The sequence below is a fragment of the Rhipicephalus sanguineus genome, chromosome 4, assembly GCF_013339695.2.
Source record: "Rhipicephalus sanguineus isolate Rsan-2018 chromosome 4, BIME_Rsan_1.4, whole genome shotgun sequence".
Classification (NCBI taxonomy): domain Eukaryota; kingdom Metazoa; phylum Arthropoda; class Arachnida; order Ixodida; family Ixodidae; genus Rhipicephalus; species Rhipicephalus sanguineus.
In genome coordinates, this window is record NC_051179.1 from 104,024,469 (window position 1) to 104,043,261 (window position 18,793).

At 46.3% G+C, this 18,793-nt stretch overlaps 1 protein-coding gene across 1 annotated transcript in view; it reads left to right on the plus strand.

Annotated features, from left to right (window-relative positions):
* LOC119390502 (N-alpha-acetyltransferase 25, NatB auxiliary subunit) overlaps positions 1 to 18,793 on the plus strand; it is a 66,768-nt gene that overhangs the window by 23,051 nt on the left and 24,924 nt on the right. Inside the window, exons 11-15 of the mRNA XM_049415292.1 lie at positions 5,793 to 5,928; positions 6,597 to 6,686; positions 8,401 to 8,511; positions 15,420 to 15,489; positions 17,491 to 17,590. Of these exons, the coding sequence (XP_049271249.1) occupies positions 5,793 to 5,928; positions 6,597 to 6,686; positions 8,401 to 8,511; positions 15,420 to 15,489; positions 17,491 to 17,590 (507 nt within the window). The remainder of the gene's footprint in view (positions 1 to 5,792; positions 5,929 to 6,596; positions 6,687 to 8,400; positions 8,512 to 15,419; positions 15,490 to 17,490; positions 17,591 to 18,793) is intronic.

Below are 18,793 nucleotides of genomic sequence, written 5' to 3' on the forward strand. Positions count from 1 at the left end.
AAGTTGTTGTTCTAAATATATCTAAAGAGCATGTCCCCATTGCTGTAATGTTTTTGATGTCATGATAAAATAATACACATCTAGTTTGCCTGTTTTTGCATTGCAGCTTGCTGTGTAGATTGTAGTCACATTTTCTTGAGCAGTCTGAAAAAGAAAAAGAAAAGTTACTAGCAGCAGTGTTTTTTTTTTTTTTTTTTTTTTTGTGCATAGTGGGAAGCTTCCTCTCTTTGGTGCTGCAGGAGAATAAATTGTTTTTAAAAAGTTTATAGCTTTTTTTTGTGCGCTGCAATGCTATAGCCTGCAGCACAATAGTGAAACATCTTGGTGAAATTGGCTTCACCTGCAGCTCAAAGACTTTTAAAATTTTGATAGAATTCCAGGTCATCTGATTGTCATTGAGATCGCTTGAGGGGCAACATGTCCTTCAGCATTGAGCCAATAAACTGTGGGTTCCAAGACCTTGCAAATTCTTGTGTGACATGAGCACTTTAGACCTCTAGCAAACTTTTTGTGTTGTAACTGAAAGAGATCGCATTGTCTTGACATGGCACGCTGCTGCAGTTAAGCATTGCTTTCTCATGTACAGTGCTCGCGAATTGAAATGTGGCATCTCTTTTTTCTAGTGTAACGATTGCTATGAGTAAGGTCTCGTGAGAAATAACCGCGTCGTGCTGCTGCAAGTCTGGCTGCCAAAGGTAACGTTGGCTCTGACATAAGTGCTCGAGCCATAGTTACACCAATATGGCACAAGCTGTAGACGCTGCAAACGAAACTACATGCATGTGCATCACACAGCCCTAAATTTTTTCGTTTCACTCTGCTGTGAGTACTGTGCTTGACAAGCCCACCGATTGCTTCACAGTGCAGTGTCAAAATGGAAAGAGAAATTCGTTCGAATGAAAGGTGCCCCTAATTCTCGTGTGCACTCATGTTTATGGTTCTCAGGAAATATAATGTGCACCCATATTCAATGCACATCCAGTCTTTGTGATAGACGAAAGGGGCACATTGATTATGGAAAAAAGAAAAGAAGACTATGAGAGAAGTTTACGTTCAAAATACTTATTTTTATTCATGCCTTTATATCCATTGCCGTTTTATTATGATCTTCTTTGTTGGCAGCTTATTGCTGCTGGCAAGGGTAGATTTTGGCCTTGTTGGTGAGGCATATTCGTATTGTAAAGCGCGGAACTGAAATGTTGAGGACTGGACAGGAGGTAACACTAGGCTTTTGCGAATAGTCAATTTTAGGTTCGAAGCGAATTTGAAGCGAATAGTGATTTTGGTCGAATAATTTCGAATCGAATTCGAGTGGTATATACCGTATATACTCGCATAATGATCGCACTTTTTTTTTCAAAAAAATTGATGCCAACTTCGGGGTGCGATCATTACGCGGGGTAAATTTTCCGTGAAACAATATTCTGAGCACCGAAAACGCAAAGAAGTCGCTAATCTGAATTCTTACGATAGCTATCATGAACATAACCAAAAATAAAAGTAGAGCAAGGCTTACCTTTGTAATAAAATGCACGCATTACGCAGGAGCTACATGCATGGAACACTGCCCTTTTATTTTTGAACTCTCTGACCCCCTAACGTTCATTCTGAGTCCGAAGCGTCACTGGCGTCAGTGTCGTCGCCGCACGATTCCCTGTCGGAATCGGCAGTGTCTTCACTGTCCCACAGACGGTCATCTTCTGTCCCGTCGAGCGCGTTGGAAATGCCAGTCTTCTTAAAGCTCTTGACGACCACCTCATCGGAAATGGTACTCCACGCTTCGGGAATCCATGAGCAGAGGACTTCCACGGAGGGTCTCCTGATTTTGCCACTTGGCGTGAAATCGTGGTCGCCTGCCGCCATCCACTCTGCGTACAGCCTCCGGACGTTGTCCTTGAACGGTTTGTTCAGTGACATGTCCAGAGGCTGTAGCAGCGAAGTTAGACCCCCAGGGATCACTGCGATTTCCGTGCGCCGCTCCTTCAGCTCGGTACGGACACTGTCAACGGGATGGCCCCGAAAGCTGTCCAGCACAAGAAGTGAAGGAAGCAGAAGCACTCCTGCTTTTCGCCCACAAACCGTCTTGATCCAATCGACCATGAGGTCTGCCGTCATCCACCCTTTTGCTTGAGCGCGGATGTGGATGCCACGGGCAAAGTTTCCCTTCGGAATTGTTTTCCGCTTCAGAATCACGTACGGCGGCAGCTTCCGCCCGTCTGCCGTCACTGCGAGCATCACGGTGCACCGCTGCTTCTCCGCACCACACGTTTTCACGAGCACACTTCGAGCACCTTTCTCGTTCACAGTAGTGCTTCGAGGCATGTCAAACGTCAACGGCGTTTGGTCGGCGTTGCCTATCTGTGACAGCAGGAAACCGTTATTCTGGCGTATCCTCGTGACGAACCTGTGAAAATCGATCACTTTGTCTTCGTACGCGGATGGAAGTCGCTGGCACAACGACGTCCGCCGCCTCAGCGACAGTCCATTCCGCCGCATGAAGCGTGTCGTCCAGCCGGAACTGGCGCGGAAGTCCTTTGTGGCTATTCCCAGCCTCCGGGAAACTGTGCGCGCCTGCGTCCGTACCATGTCTAACGACACGGCACAACCGTCTTTGCGCATGTCCCTCACGTATTCGAGGACTGCCTTTTCGATGTCAGAGAGCTTGCCCGTTTTGGGTCCGCGGAAAGCCCGGCGCGTGCTGTTCGTAGCCATGAGCTTCTCACGCTGTTTTTTCCAATATCGGATCCGGATTTCGTCGACGCCGAAATGTCTGCCGGCAGCGCGGTTTCTGTGCTCTAACGCGTAATCAAGCGCCTTCAGCTTGAACGCGGCAGTAAAGCTCGCATACCGCCCCATGGTGAAACGGTGCTTCAACAGACGATCACAAAGCACAGCCAAAAAAACGTGGTGTCGAGTGACGCCGTGACGAGCGACTGGGATGGCGGCGACACGGCTTTTTCAGGAATTATGGGAATGCATCGGCAGCTTGTTGCTGCGGGATGACAACAGGTCGACCAACAGGCGGCCGCCGCTTGTAACAGTGCGGGATAGCAAAACAAACATGGCGGCCCACAGAGCGAAGCGACCGCATTTTTTTTTTTTCTTCTTTTCGTCAGTCACGGTGGTTCCGTCAGTCACGGACGTCAGTCACGGTGTTTGGTGCGTGCAGTTCACTTGCCGAGCTTGAAAGAGTTATTAACGCAACATTCGACAGATGATAAACGCGATGATCATTGGCTAGACTTGGCACACGACATATCGATGCGGCAAGTTCGGGGTGCGATCATTACGCGGGGAAAAAGAAAAATCGAATTTAGACGACAAAATTTAGGGGTGCGATCATTACGCGAGTGCGATCATTACGTGAGTAAATACGGTATCACATATTATAAAGGAAAATGAGCATATTTGTCATGACCCAACCAACCTGCACAACGTTTTTTTTTAATAGTAACAAGGCATGTGCAAATGTCATTCTTTTTGGTTCAAAGGAAGTGGAAGCAACTAGAATGCAAATGATAACTTGTAAAATATGTTACGTTTTAAAATTTACTATACTTGGAGCATATAAGCTGGTATAACAAGTTTTTAAACTTAAAAAATTATGAATCGATGTGAGGGTAATACGTTCATTTAACCTTGAAGAGGGGTTTCGCGCCAGTGCAGATTTTCTCTGGAAAGGTGTATTCATGGTATAGCACCCTTCCACTGCTGTGAAACCACCTTTACAGGAGGTTACAAGCGGACAGTGCGGATTTTTTGTGGATAGCGTATTCACGGTACAGCACCTCTCCACTGCAGTGAAACCACCTTTACAGGGGGGTTATAAGCAGACTACTAATACAATCGATCCCAGATATATCAAACTCGGATATATTGAATTATTGGCTATATCGAACAGTTGAGAAATCCCCTTGAATTTCCCATGCAAAAGTATGGGGTTGGTGTGCACGTATATCGAACTCCCGTACAGCGAAACATCCGCTATATCGAACGCTGCCCCGCACTTAAGCCCAGAAAGTGCATTTTTTCTAACAACTATTGATCATTTTTCGGCCGCGTTCTTGTAAGTTCCAATCCCTCGTCGCGCGCAGGTGACGAAATTGAGTTGCTCTAGTTCGGTGCGCAGTGCTTGTCAGTTCACCGGTATATTTGACGCGTGGTACGCAGGTTTGAACGCATGGGCTAGTGTTTTTCAAAGAGGCTGATTGCCAAGGGCACCAAAATGAGAATTCAAAGTGACTTGGCAGCCTTGTTGTAACGTTTGCATTCCCTTCCTTGTCTCTTCGCGCACGATGGCATGCGGGCCCGCAAAGCATGGCCTTCGAGATCCGCAACCTCGTGACGTATTTTTAGTGTTTTCGGTTTTAAAATGCTGATCTCAGAGGCTACGTTTTTTTTTTTTCGCATTTCTCGCCAAAGTAGCGGCTGCCGCCTGCAAAGCCACAAGTGCCATCGGTATCGCCAACATGTCGACGGTGGAGAAATGTTTCTTCGTGCAGCGTTGAATCTTGCAGAATGTGTACTTCGCGCTTTGTTCTTGATAAATCATCATTCGGGAGTCGAACTAAGCATTGTCCCGCTCGTAGCGATAAAAATGATGACCGGTGCTTGGAACGACGTCAAGTAAAGCACCGTCGCGCACTGTTTCCTTATGGGCCTTGGTGCCAGGTGACTACTTCGGGCGCGTCATGACCGTCGACTACGGCGTACGGTGCGTCAGTGAATTTTGCGACTTAGCGTTTCCGGGCGCCGTATTGGACTCCTGGGAGCACAGCGAGTGACTTCAACGATGCAGATAACAACGTAGCTGTTTCTTACTGCATCGATGCCAAGATCATAGCTGACGTTGCCGGTGCTGCAAAAATGGACCCATGCGGTTTGAAGATGCCAGCCGCCGTTGCCACCGCTAAACCCTTTACCGCATTACAGAGCTCGCATCAGCGTTCAGCGTCGATCACTGCTGTTGTGGCGGAAGGTGCTGAATTTACTTATTTGGAAAGCTTCAATAATATTGACGATGACTTGATGAATTCACGGCGCGCAAGAAGCAAGAACGGACTTTTTTCATGCGAAATAAAGTGCGCTAACTTGCAAAAGAAGTTCTCGCCTTGTTCTTTAGCATATGTGAGCGAATCGTTATGTTCACGCTTTTTACGATTTCAGAAAACTGTGTCGAGGCCTGCAGTGCTTTAAATAAAGCCTTACATACGCATATTTCATATTTCAAATTATCGATATATCGAACTATTTCACGGTCCCCTTCGAGTTCGATATATCCGGGATCGACTGTATACATCTATTCGTTCATTTCGAATACTTCGAAATTTTCAATAATTTAAATTCGAATCGAAGCGAATTCGAATACTGTATTATTCGTTCGAATATTCGAAGTGCTCGAATATTCGCACAAGCCTAGGTAACACACACACAAGCACCAACTTTCAACAGTCTTGTGCGCTTGTGTGTGTGTTACTCCCTGTCCCGTCCTCTTCGTGTCAGTTCCGCGCTTCACAATATGAATCATTGCTGTCGTTGATGCATCAAGATATATGTGTGTGTGTGTGCGTGTGCGCGCGCGCACACACCCACACACACACACACACACACAAGAAAGTTCCTTGCAAATGCAAGGAACTCCCTTGCAAAGGTTCCTTGCATTTGAAATTCTTCATTTCTTGACTTGGTAATCCTTTAAATGGGGTGAAACTAGCAGGGTTGACAACAGAGCAGTTTCCTCGTCTGCTACTGGCATCTGCATTCAGAATTCTCCCACGTATTTGACAATGCAGGTCAGTGCTATGCAGAGGCATCTCACTGTTTGCCAGCTGCGACACTATTTGAGCAGTAGCAGCCATCTTTCTTTAGAGGACCGATTGCACGTGGTGAGGGAGCTGTTTGCCAGCTACCAGCACAGTCTTCAGTTTGGTGAGTGCAGACGAGTGTTTGGTGTCATCTTAACGGAGTTTAGATTGTGTCCAAGAACAATGAAAGGGTCATCCTCAAGCATCTTTTAGAGTTTGCATGTCCTAGCTGTGGGGAAATTGAATATTGGTAATAAACAAATTTGGCAATAGTCCTAAAACGTACGTACTGTGTTTGCTCAAAAGTAATGCGACTGCAATCGTAACGCAAGTATCGGCTTCTATCAATGAAAAGCGTGACAAAAGCTTGCTGTACAATTGACTAAATATGGTAGTTGCCTTGAAATTTTGGCTTGTATTTGAAATTACCACTAATTAGACATATCTGTAACATTTACTGCAAGTTTAAACTGTGCAAACGTTCTTTCAAGATACTGTGCACACTTCAAAGGTGGACACCTAGGGACACCAAGTGAGGCACACAGTGAGGTTAACTGTTGGTGATGTTATTGTAATTTTCTAGCATTCAAAGCTTAGTTTGCACATTTGCTAAGTCTAGGATGTGATTTCTTAGTTTAAACTAGCTTACATTAGTTTGTTCTCTGCTACACTGTTTTGTGCTTTGCGTTTGTTGTTTATGATGCTCCGTCTGTTCTTATCTACCATCCCAAATGGAGCGAGCTTTTAGTGGACTCTTGGCACTGTTGAGCTGATTGGGTTCTCTCTTTCCAGGAGTGGAGCTGCTGGCGACAGACTTCCAGCCAGCGGATAACTATGCCGTCCTAGCGGGCTGCCTCCTGCTGGAGCACTGGCAGGAATTGGGTAAGAGCAGTGGATGAGCTGATTGTTGCTGTATCATTACCAATTGTTTTTTGCTTTTTCTTTAATTGAGTGGGATTGAGTGGGGAGCTGATCTGCATGTGGAGTGAACCTGGTGCTCTGGGAACCTGCGTGCATGCCAGGCTATTTCCCATTTTGCACCTCTTAATGGTGTACAAAAACGTGCACACCTCGCTTAAAATGTAGAGAAAAAAATACAAAAGGATTTCACTAGGCTTGTGCGAATAGTAAGTTTTAGGTTCGAAGCGAATTCGAAGCGAATAGTGATTTTGGTCGAATAATTTCGAATCGAATTCGAATAGTATATATCACATATTATAAAGTGAGCATATTTGTCATGACCCAACCAACCTGCACAACATTTTTTTTTTAAATTGTAACAAGGCATGTGCAAATGTAATTCTTTTTGGTTCAAAGGAAGTGGAAGCAACTTTTAATAGTAGTAGGATTTGACTTTCGGTAGAATGCAAATGATAATATGTTACGTTTTAAAATTTACTATACTTGGAGCATATAAGCCGGTATAACAAGTTTTGAAACTTAAAAAATGATGAATCGATGTGAGGGAATATGTTCATTTAACCTTGAAGTGGGGCTTTGCCGTAGTGCGGATTTTTCCTGGAAAGGTGTATTCACTGTACAGCACCCCTCCACTGCATTGAAACTACCTTTACAGAAGGTTACAAGCAGACAGTGCGGATTTTTCCTGGAAAGGTGTATTCACGGTATAGCACCCCTCCACTGCAGTGAAACCACCTTTACAGGGGGGTTATAAGCGGACTAATGTACACCTATTCGTTCATTTCGAATACTTCGAAATTTTCAGTAATTTAAATTCGGCTCGAAGCGAATTCGAATACTGTATTATTCGTTCGAATATTCGAAGGGCTCGAATATTCGCACAAGCCTAGATTTCACAGTTACCGCTGCTCTGTTGTCGGTGAAGTTTTGCTGAAAGGTAGCATTTTATGGTCGGGATCTTTCACTGCTACACTTGGCACTGTTACTTGGCTAGATATTATGGCGAAAAGATACTAAAAATAAATGTAGTTTACGGGGAAGCTAGGTGATGCAAAGACGCTGTTAGCATTATATTGCTTCATTGTCTGTCAGCAGCTGCATTGTCTGTCGGCAACCCTTCTAATGCTGCCACTTTCTGTAGGTGCCAGCAGGCAAAGAAACAAATATCAGCTTCCCCATAAAGTAAACCAACATTTCATTTCCTTTTTGAAAGGCTACATAATATAGTACCAAATACTACATTGAGTGGTCAGGACCACAAAATGCAATCTTTCTGCCAGACAGGTAAGAACAAAGCAGTGCAAGTGAAAAAAATATATATGGTATTTTTTTATTATTATTTTGGATCAAAACGTGCACGTTTCTGTACTTGCATAAGGGGCTCAAGCTGTCACTTAAAATTGACGATGAAAAGTTCAAGTTGGGAAGGAGTCATTACCATTTATCTTGCCTTGCTTCCTTGCGCTTGTCCAATATGAAACCTTCTTTTGTGTCGTGTCTTTTCTTGGGCTCAGTAACTTTTTTTCATTATGCACCAACCAAGCCCTCAAAAAGTCATTTTACCTTGCTTCTTTCTTTCACTCCTGCATTCGTACGAAATCCCCTTTTGTAACTCCCTGCTTTCGCCAAGTGGGGTGACAGTGTTGGTAATGCGGCTATGCACTGCCTGACGCAGGTGATTGTCGCCTGCTGCTGCGTCTCGTGGTGGCGCTGGAGAAGGCCCTGCTCAACAGTCCTTCCTGCTTTCAGATCAAGCTACTCTTGCTCAAAGTCTACGGCCGCATCGGTATGGGAGCCACAACTGCCTCAAAACATTGATCACGTGTGTGTTTGTGTGTGTGTCTACAATGACCTACTGAGGCATGTAGTGATGTGTCTCAGTGCCATGAAGTATGGGTGCAAATCGTGAACCTCATGCAAATCTGAAAGTAACATAATGCGTGGCTCTGCTATTGCAAACACCAAAGACCAGCAGAGCCGGGGAAAGCCCAGTAAAGTAGTACCAAACCACACACTTAGTCTACCTTTTGCGACACTTGGTTTCAGCTTCCCTAGCTCTCGCTTTGGGATCGGATCGCTGTTGTCTCATTTGCTCGCGATTAGCTTCTCGACGGCCAGGGTGTCTACCGACCGGGAAAACCGGGAATTCTCAGGGATTTTGGGTAATCTGGAAATTCTCAGGGAAAACTCAGGGAAATTGTGCTCCCATCAGGGAAAATCCACAGTAACTTTATTGAAAGGCGACGAAAGTCGCGGTAGCGCTTGCTCAATATTTTGTGAACGCATTTTTCAAATCAAACGGCCGCTGCAGCGGCGGGGAAGTGGCGCACCTTGATGCTGTCATCGCCTTCGGAGCTGTGAAGAGGGAGAGAATCCGGCTAAAGGCCGAGACAGACCGTACGATTTTCCATGCGGTGCGACGGCCGACACAGCGGTGGAGGAGAGGGAATGGTGGCTCTCCAATGCTATGAAAGGTCACCATTCCGGTTTCCCCACCGCCGTGTCGGACGTCGCATCGCATGGAAAATCGTACCGTCTGTCTCGGCCTTTAGCCGGATTCTCTCCCAGGGTGTTCTGTGAGTACGCGGTGTAGTTTTGTAATCTTTCTCGCGCGTGCTGTGCGTTATCGTCCGATATGGTGTTTTTGTTATCGCCGCGTGTTAAGTAACAAGCATGATTAGTTGTAGAAGCGGTAGTAGTAGATGTAACGAGCTTGAGTTATCTTGCAAGCGATCGCGATCGTGCAGGAAGCGGATGTCTTCGACAAGGCTCGTATCTGGCAAGTCATCCTGATCGGCGAGAAAAAAGACGACGCTTAGTGGCTTTTATCGGAGAGCTCACTCGCTCTGATCCCGAGCTTCAAAGATGCTATTTAGGACTCCGTGAAGCATAGAATAAATTTCCAGGCGAGAGCTAGCGTAACTAACGGGCCCATTCACAGCAAGTGAAAGCTTTTTTGCTTTCTTTTTTTCCCGATGAGGGCACTGCTGAAACAAGTTTTAGGCAGTCGACTGATATTTTTGGGGGCTGCAGCTCGCAGTTACCAGCCACACCACGTGGATGTTTGCTACAAAGCCGAATTACAAAACTTTTCAGAGCCAAGGCATAGCGGCGACCGAAATTCGCGACACTGGCACGGGTCCCACTTGCTCGATTCGGCGCGCGATGTCGGAAAACAGTAACGTTTCCACCATAATCGGATGTGCCGTAATTCAGGCTGTTGCCGTACTTTCATGCGATCTTAGCCCGCAGCTATATTGTTTTTTTTTTCTTTTGCGATAGCAGTTATATAGATACTCCGACGCGAATTTTTTGCCTTCGCCATGATCTTCCTTATCAAGTCCAAATCGCGATTACATCACCCCACGCGTCGTATGCTCCGCGTGCGAGTGAAAGTGCGCGAGCGCTGCCGACGAACGGGGCTTAAGCAGAGATGAAACGAGCCGACCGTCTCATTCGCGCGATGGGCACACGGAGATAGGAGCCGGCGCGTTGGGAAAATTGGGGGGGGGGGGAGGCAGGGGGGGGTCTGCATGAGTCCGACAGGAAGCGCGTACTTTGTATCAGCGGGCATGGTCGCGTGCGCCGCGGTATTATTAGTGGGGATCGGCAGTCAGCTCATACCTTTGTAGGTGTTGTGCTCTAATTGTATAACTTCCGGCCGTTGAAGCAATAGCAGGGGCAAATCCCAGGGGGGGGGGGTGGTAGCTGTGATCCCCCCCCAGCCAGCCCCCGCCCTCTCCCTTCAGTCCCTGTCGTCCACCTCCTTTGTCAGGCTGCCTGTCGACTTTGCCTCCTTTGTCAGGTTCCTTTGCCTGCCACTGCCCAAAAGGGGTAAAGAGAATCTTGTCCCTGCTCTCTACCTCTCTCATCGCTTTACCCTTTCCTGCATCCCTATGCACATTTACAACAAAGGCTTCTTAGGCACCGCCATAATCCCCTCTGGGCTGTTGTAAATATGCGTGACCCATCAAAATGCACTGCTGAGCGGTGCCTTCAGCCTTTGTACCCCCCCCCCCCATTATGTACCTGAATCCGCCCCTGAGCCATAGATAGGGCACTTCTCTTAGTGCAGCGGCTGCGTTTCCTGAAGGAGCGAGCTGTTAGCCTATATTCATATAAAATTCCACTTTGTTGCTATCGGATTTACTATTTTGCCCTCGCGGTAAAACTTCGACTCTTTTTTTCTAACGTGGGATGGTTTTTGATGTTGTGCGTTCGTGGAGAGCAAATGGTTCGTTTGGGCAACATGATAGTAAAGGCGTTGCATTGCTCTGGGCAACACGCGAGGATGACAACCCGCAGCAGCAAAACAAGCGCATTTCCACAGTGCAGTAAACCCGCATTCATTTAGTCTTTACATGTAACACTCTGGCAAGGCATCTAACTGTGATTGCTGCATCTCAGGCTCAACAAAACTGTTTTTTTTTTCACGCAAAAAATAAAAAGAAGTTTTTCATGTTGCCATATTAGTCGAGCATTCTTGTGGCATTTTCAGTTTAAGATTAATCCTTCAGTAACTATGCCTTGCATGAAAGGTCAAATTTCAGTTTAACGAAGTTTCGATATAACGAAGTGAGTTGCCACTTTTACCAACTTCGCTATATTGAGGTTTATCTGTTCTATGTACTATTCGAATGGGATTAAGTCGTTTTCGTTTTCTAACGTGCGTTTTAGAGTGCGACATCACCGAGCGATATGGTCTTACCCATCTTGACATAAAACAAAGTTCTGTTTCACTCAGGGAATTTTATCAAAAACACTCGGGGAAAACCTGGAAAACTCAGGGAATTTAGAAACGTCAACTGGGTAGACATCCTGGACGGCGCTGCAGGCGAACAGCACCTTCCTCAGGAGTCCGGACGGTAGTCTTTGCCATTGCGAAGTAAACGCATGTCACTTCCTGTTTTACTGCGAGAGAGAGGGCTAAGGAAATGCTAAATCAAACCTGCATAAGCACATGGGTTTCATGTAGGCTTGTGCGAATATTCGAGCACTTCGAATATTTGAACGAATATTACGGTATTCGAATTCGCTTCGAAACGAATTTAAGTTCTAGGAAATTTCGAAGTGTTCAAAACGAAAGAATAGACATGTATAAACCGCATGTAACCCCCTGTAAAGGTGGTTTCGCTGCATTGGAGGTGTGCTATACCGTGAATACACCTTTTCAGGAGAAATCCGCACTGCCGCGAATCCCCACTTCAAGTTTAAATGAATATACAGTAAAACCTCATTAATTCAAAGTCACTCGGACTGCGAAAAATCTAATTAAACGGGTTTTCAAATTAACCAAACATACAAAAAGTGGGATGCAAGAAACTTTGAACTACTGGAAGTAATCAGAAGTGGTCATTTGCTGTTCCTGCTAGTTTGCGGCTACAAGGGTTATGTCTTCCAGCAATACCTGGTCTCAATTTTGCCGCTAAACCGTGGAAACGGCGGGCCTCGCTGCTGCCAGTACAAGAAAAAAAAAAAAGAGAGGGGAAAAAATTACACCATCTCCCACTAAAGGGGACCATGAGGCGATGCGAAGCCAGAGCACTTGCACGATCGCGTTCCGTTGGCGTTCGTTGGGCATGCTGCCGACCTCGCGTCGTGGAACACGAAGAGGGACGCTACGCGCGTCGTATCTTCCGACTAGCCTGGCCGTTAATTCTCACAGGGCGAGCGGGGAACGCGGTCGACAGGCGGGCGAGAGGGGGGCAGCGTAGGAGAGGAGAGAGAAGGGGAGGGGACGCGCATGCGCTCGAGCTCATCGCGGCGTTGCGCAGGAGAGAATTTCGGCATGTCTAGCCCGCGTTTCAGAGGAAGGGTGGAAAGGGGGAGGGGAGAGGGAAAGATGAGTGGGGAAGGGGGGAGGGTGTGTTGAGATGGGAAGGGGAGAGGGGAATGGTGAGGGGGAGTGGAGATGAGGTGTGTGGAGAGGGTATGCGCATGCGCAGTAAGGGTGGTCACGCTGCACACCACCACCACCACCGGATTGAGCTCCGCCTTAAGATACTTCGCATCTAAAACACGGTCTCGTGGTCAACTGAAATGCGCGCCTGCGGAAGAGACGTGCTTCGCTGCAACACATTGGTGACATGCGGGCAGCATGTCACCTGTTCCTCGCAGCGTCAGCGGGTCATGATGCGACGATTCGGATTTGCCCATTCTTTCTGGTAAAATAAAGAATTTAATAATGACAAATATGACGGAATTTGCGATGTGTTCTGGGTGGAAAAGATGATCATTGAAGTTTTTGAACTGAGTTTTCGAAGTAGGCGTTGCAGGCAAGTATTCCGCCAGCAGTGCAAGTGCGCAAACTGCCGGAACAACCGCCATTCGGAGGCTCGCATGCATCGCAAATTCCGTCAGACTGCCCTTTATTAATTTCTCTATTTTCCCAGAAAGAATGGGTAAATCATGACGCGCTGACGTTGAGAGAAGCATGCGCCATGCTGCCCGCGTGTCACTGCTGTCTTGCAGTGAAGCACGTCTTTTCCGCAGGCGCACATTTTAGCTGATCACGAGACTGCCTTTTTAGTTCTTTTCTTGCGCTGGCAGCAGTGAAGCTGGAATGCTTCACTTGTCACTCATTAGTATCGCTACATTGCATTGCCTTGTGGCTCCTAAGGGCGATCGCTTCTGCGGGCTTGTGGCTAAATCGGGATCGGGGAATGGGCACATGGCATCCAAAGTTTTCGAATTAACCGGGCTGGTACTGACCACCGCTTCAAATTATCCACTCAAATTTACATTGCGAAATACGGGGCCGCAGAATTCCTTCTAATTATGCAGGATTTCGAAATAACAGAGTTCGAATTAATGAGGTTTTACTGTATTACCCTCACATTGATTCACCATTTTTTAAGTTTAAAAGCTTGTTATACCGGCTTATATGCTCTAAGTATAGTAAATTTTAAAACATCACATATTTTACAGCTTTATCACTTGCATGCTACCGAAAGTCAAATCCTGCTATTACTCCAAGTTGCTTCCACGTCCCTTTGAACCAAAAAGAATGGCATATGCAATGCCTTGTGTCAATTTTAAAAAAAAAATGCTCATTTTTCTTTATAATATGTGATATAAACTACTCGAATTCGCTTCGAAATTCGCTTCGACCAAATCACTATTCGCTTCGAATTCGCTTTCGGACCTAAAATTCACTAATCGCACAAGCCTAGTTTCATGGGAGAGCAATGACATCACATCATGAGTGCCCGCCACTCCGCTCCTTCTCACCCTCTAAGCCCCAGTCTACTACCACCTGCCTCATTCCTCTCTGCCTCACATCCGCTCTCTCCCAGCTCGGCGAAGATGCGCACAATGGGATGGCAAACCTAGCTCCACTGTAATAGAGCTTTATTCTTCCGAACTGTGGGGCTGGCATAGAGTCTTGAGAATTCTGTGTACCGACAAATGTAGTGACCCTCTCTACTGTAAGGGAAATGAAACCTGAATGCTCTTTCTTTCAAATCGAAGGTGTCGAAACGAAAACCTTCTTATTTCGGTCAGCTCATGCGGGCTTCGGGTTCAGTGGAGTGTAAAATAATGGTAGCCCAATTGGAAGGTAAGGGAAAACGAGTTCACTCATGCACTGGATGACATGATCGTAGTGTTCGTCAGCTCATGGGGGAACACATCTGCAATCAAGCGTGTTCAGAGGCTGCTTTGCAAATTTTGGTAACACAGGCTCTGCCTGGGAAGCATTCTTTCAGCAAGAATTCCTTCAAATCTATTCATTAATAAAGGGGTCCTGAACCACTTTTCCTAGTAATTATCGATTGACATCAGTATCAGAGTTAATTGCCTCATGAATTGATTGCTGCAAAATGTTTTCAAGCCAAGAGTGGAGTTACAGGATTTTGTTCCACGCTTTAATAAGCACTTTCTCTGTTCCCAACGAGCGCGCTGGAAGATACACACGGAGGTATGACACGGGAGAAAGAAGCTACATCACGCACGTGTCATAAAACGCGATCACAGGTGGGATTCTGGTACGCGCTAGTGTTGCAGCTATGTAATTTTAGCTGACTGTAGAGTGTGGCAGCCAGCACGGGGCAGTACCCTGTGGCAAGAAGTGCATCTGATTTAAATGCCACTCTTGCTTTATGCCAGCTATCGGATGAAAAGTCTGCTGTATGACAGCCCTCCGAAAAGCACAAGTACGGGCCTCCGTATGAAGAGCAGGCATGTGAGAAAGTGGCAACTTCACGCTCTGCTTATGAGCTCTTCACAGCAGCATCTGTTTTCCACTCTGTGGGTTTTTTCACCAAGCATAAGGGGTGGTCCAGGTCTCGTTTAAAGCAGTTGGGAGAATTAAAACTGTCCCGTTGCCATACCATCACACGAAATGACAGCCACTGTCGATAGAGACACTCTCGTCCATTGCCTTGCCTAGCGTCTGTGAACTGTCGCTACATGGTGAGGCGTACTAATGATTAGAAATTAAGAAGATCCAATTATAACAAAAGGAATGTTAACGTGCATGATAGTTATAAATGAGGGCCAGGAGAAAAGGCAGGCCAGGTTTCACTTGTGCCAGTTTAATGTGATTCGATGAAATGCTTGCCAGCATCTTTATCCACACTAGTTATAAAGAGGCAGTCGCAAGATACTGCAGCTCTTTGTAGTGCTGCTTTGGGCTTTTGCCTTGTGCACTCTGCCACCCTGAGTTAGTGTGTGCTGCTGCGTCTATTGCCGCAGGTTCTGCAGGCCCGTGTCAGCATTTTGCCGAGCTACTCGACATCAAGCACATTCAGCATGACACATTGGGGTGAGTGAGTGTCATGCTCGTGTGACCCCTCTTGAAACATAGTCTAACTAGCAACAGTGCACTTGCAGTAGAGACTTCTGGTAGTTTATGGGAGACTGCAGTGAGATGGCAGCACAAATTGCACTTCCATTGTGTAACCTTTGTTTCGTGTACTTTTATTTTGTGTCATTGGAACAGACTTGTAGAAATATCCGCTGTATAAAAATTAGGATTCTGTTGCATCAGCTCAAGGTTGAGGGCACTAATTGTAAGCAGACTAATAACTAATTAACGAAACTTTGCTCATTTGTTATTCACTTTTTGTATGGAATCGCCTTAGAGCGTGCATCTCAATTTCATAATTGAAACAAAGTGACCTACGTTTAGCAGAAACTTCATTCTTGGCACAGATTTCAGGAAATTCATCCTTACATGCTGTGGTGATATGCCTCATTTGTGTGAAGAATCATCAGCACTGTGTAAAATAGAGGGTTGATGAGTGTTAAGTGGGGATAAATGAACCGGTACTAAACTGAAGTCAAACCAATTTCATCCATGGTGCGCTCACATGCAACTATATACCTTTAAATGCAATCCAGTCTTTTCTGGTTTTTTCAGGCATAAAAATATAGGCAGTGAGAGATTGTAGGTGTCAACTTGAATAGAATAACAGAACCCTTCGTGTGAAACTCCTTAGTTAGTGTATTGAGAATGAATGTTAGTTGGCTCAGGTGTTAATGAGAGCAGTCTTGTAACTAGCTGTAATGCAGGCTTGTCTACTTACTAGTATAACTACCGTATAAACGCGTGTAAGGGCCGCACTTTTTTTTCAAGAAATGAGGGCCAATTTTCAGGGTGCGGCCCATACACGCGACATTTTTTTTTTTTTTTAAGTAAAAACGCACCAGTTAGCGAACGAAAAGCGTTTATTGCAGTATACGACATTTCTTGCGACATACGTGCTCAATCGTCGTCACTCGGCGAGTCCTCAGACTTGGAGTCCGAGATGAGATGGTGTGCTGCGAAGCGCCGTCACCCCACATGCAGTCATCTTCCGTGCCATCCAAGCTGTTAGATATCCCGGCGACTTTAAAACTTCGGGACACAATGTCCGTCGACACCGAGCTCCACGCAGATGGGATCCACCCAAGTACAGTCGCCAAGGCTAGTCCCTTCACACGCAGCATGTCCGTTGTGAGTGCAAGACCATCATTCCGCACTTCAGTCACATAGCGGAGCAAGTATTCTTCCAAATCGGGAAACTTGCACTGCTCTCCTCGGAAAGCGCGCTTAGTGCTATTGGTGTTTCGCAAGGCTTCTTTTTGAGCACACCAACGTCGAACACACTTCTCGTCAACGTCGAATTTTCTGCCGGCGGCACGTTTCCCATGCTCGAGAGCATACTCGATCACCTTCAACTTATAGCCAGCAGTGTAGCTATTCAGGTACTTGCCCATCTTGCCAAAACGTGAACGCCGAGTAGAAAACAAGCTAGCACGAAGGTAATCGAACAGTGCAGAAAACTACAGCAGACGGCTGGCTGAACTGCAAAAACCGAACAACGCGAATGACGCGAACGCCATGCCAAAGTTGGTGATGCTAATGCCGATATGGATAGCGCCGATAGTGCCGATAGCGCGTTTGTATAGAGATGTGAGAAGCTAAAGATAAAATCCTGCTTTAACCTTTAGTTGGCCGGTCTATGAATACTAATAAAAAGTTAAAATTTTTAGCCCACTTCACGAACATCTTAACACGAATAAAATCCAAAAATATATATCTATATACTCTGGTGAAGATGATGATCGTTGCGTTTCCTTGCGCCATCTATCGACTATGCCTAGAAGCTTATGCGCGCGCGCATTTTGAATACGTATTGGTTGAGGAAAGTGTGGGTGCAGCTCTTACGCGGATATTTTTTTTTTTAGAATATGCACTTCAAAAAAACGGGGTGCGGCCCTTACACGGGTGCGGCACTTACACGCGTTTATACGGTATCTTGGCTTGCTTTCTTCTTGCCAGCTACCTGGTCACACCGGTGTTCCTGAAGGCAGGCCATTTCCAGGCAGCCAATGCCAACATGAACATTGCACTGAAGCTCTTCACTGGTAACTTCAAAGACGTAAGTGGCAGCACCTTCTAATCATTCCTTCTTCTGCACAAGCACTGAAACAGACATACGTGAGTTGTCGTCTTTGTCTGTTGACAAATCCTTGCTGCCTTTACTGCAACAATAGCCACCAACAAGTAGCTTATCTCCACCAATGTTTATCAACCTTTCATTTGCTAGTCAGCACAACCAGTTTCGTGTGTGCAGTGCATGACGATTTCATTAAATGGAAACTTCAGCACAAATCTACAGTGAAACCTCGGTGATACGATCGCCGCTCATACGAATTTCGGGGTGATACGAATTTTTCGTTAGTCCTGGTCAAGGCCCATTGGCCTGCAGTGTAATGGAGTACGAATGTTGCGAACCGATTTTCATCCTGCGACGTTTGATACGAACGTACGCTACCGCCCTGGTACGAGGAAGTGCTGTCGCGGAAGACGCGCCAAGCAGGTGCGAGCGCGGGAACGCAAGCGTGGGCATGCGCGCCGTACCGCCAAATCATCAGGATCACGGTATAAGAAAAACACTTCTCTTACGGTCCGAATAAACCTTCAGAGACTCGTCACGGCCTCTGAGATTGTGTGTGCGAATCTCTAAGGCTCTTATGTGCCTCTGTGTGCCTTCGCGTTTAGATTACAGAGGACATTAGCGCCATGCTTCTTTTTTTCCTAACGCGTCGACGCGGGCTGCTGTCGTTGTGCTGTGTTTACACGTGCCTGCCTCGTGCATCAGACATCCTATGAAAGGTGGACGAGGACCGAAAGAAGGGGGGGACGTTCTGGGCGAAAGAGTCAGGCCTCACAATGTCAACACACGCGACCGTTGAAGTCGCACTTGTGCGGGCACAACCGTAGATCTCCCAAAAAACATCCCCAACACCTCCGCGATAACAAAATCAGAACACAGGACAGTGGTTCTGTAATTTTGTGGCCTTGATCCATCGCGTCAAAGCGCTTCTTTTGTTACTTTCGCTGCAGCACTCCGCTGTCATGCAAAAAGGCATACTAAAATTTGGAAGGGGCTACTGCTGCCGCGGGTCACAATGCACCTGGTTCATTAATTAAATACGCACCACGAACCGCACGAGTGCTGGTATGATTGCTGACACCTAAAAAATTAACTGACGATCATTCACGGTTCTTCCTGACATTGCTGCGGCCCTGAAAAACAATAAATGAAAATGTATGCCAGCTTTCATTTGTCGCATGCTAA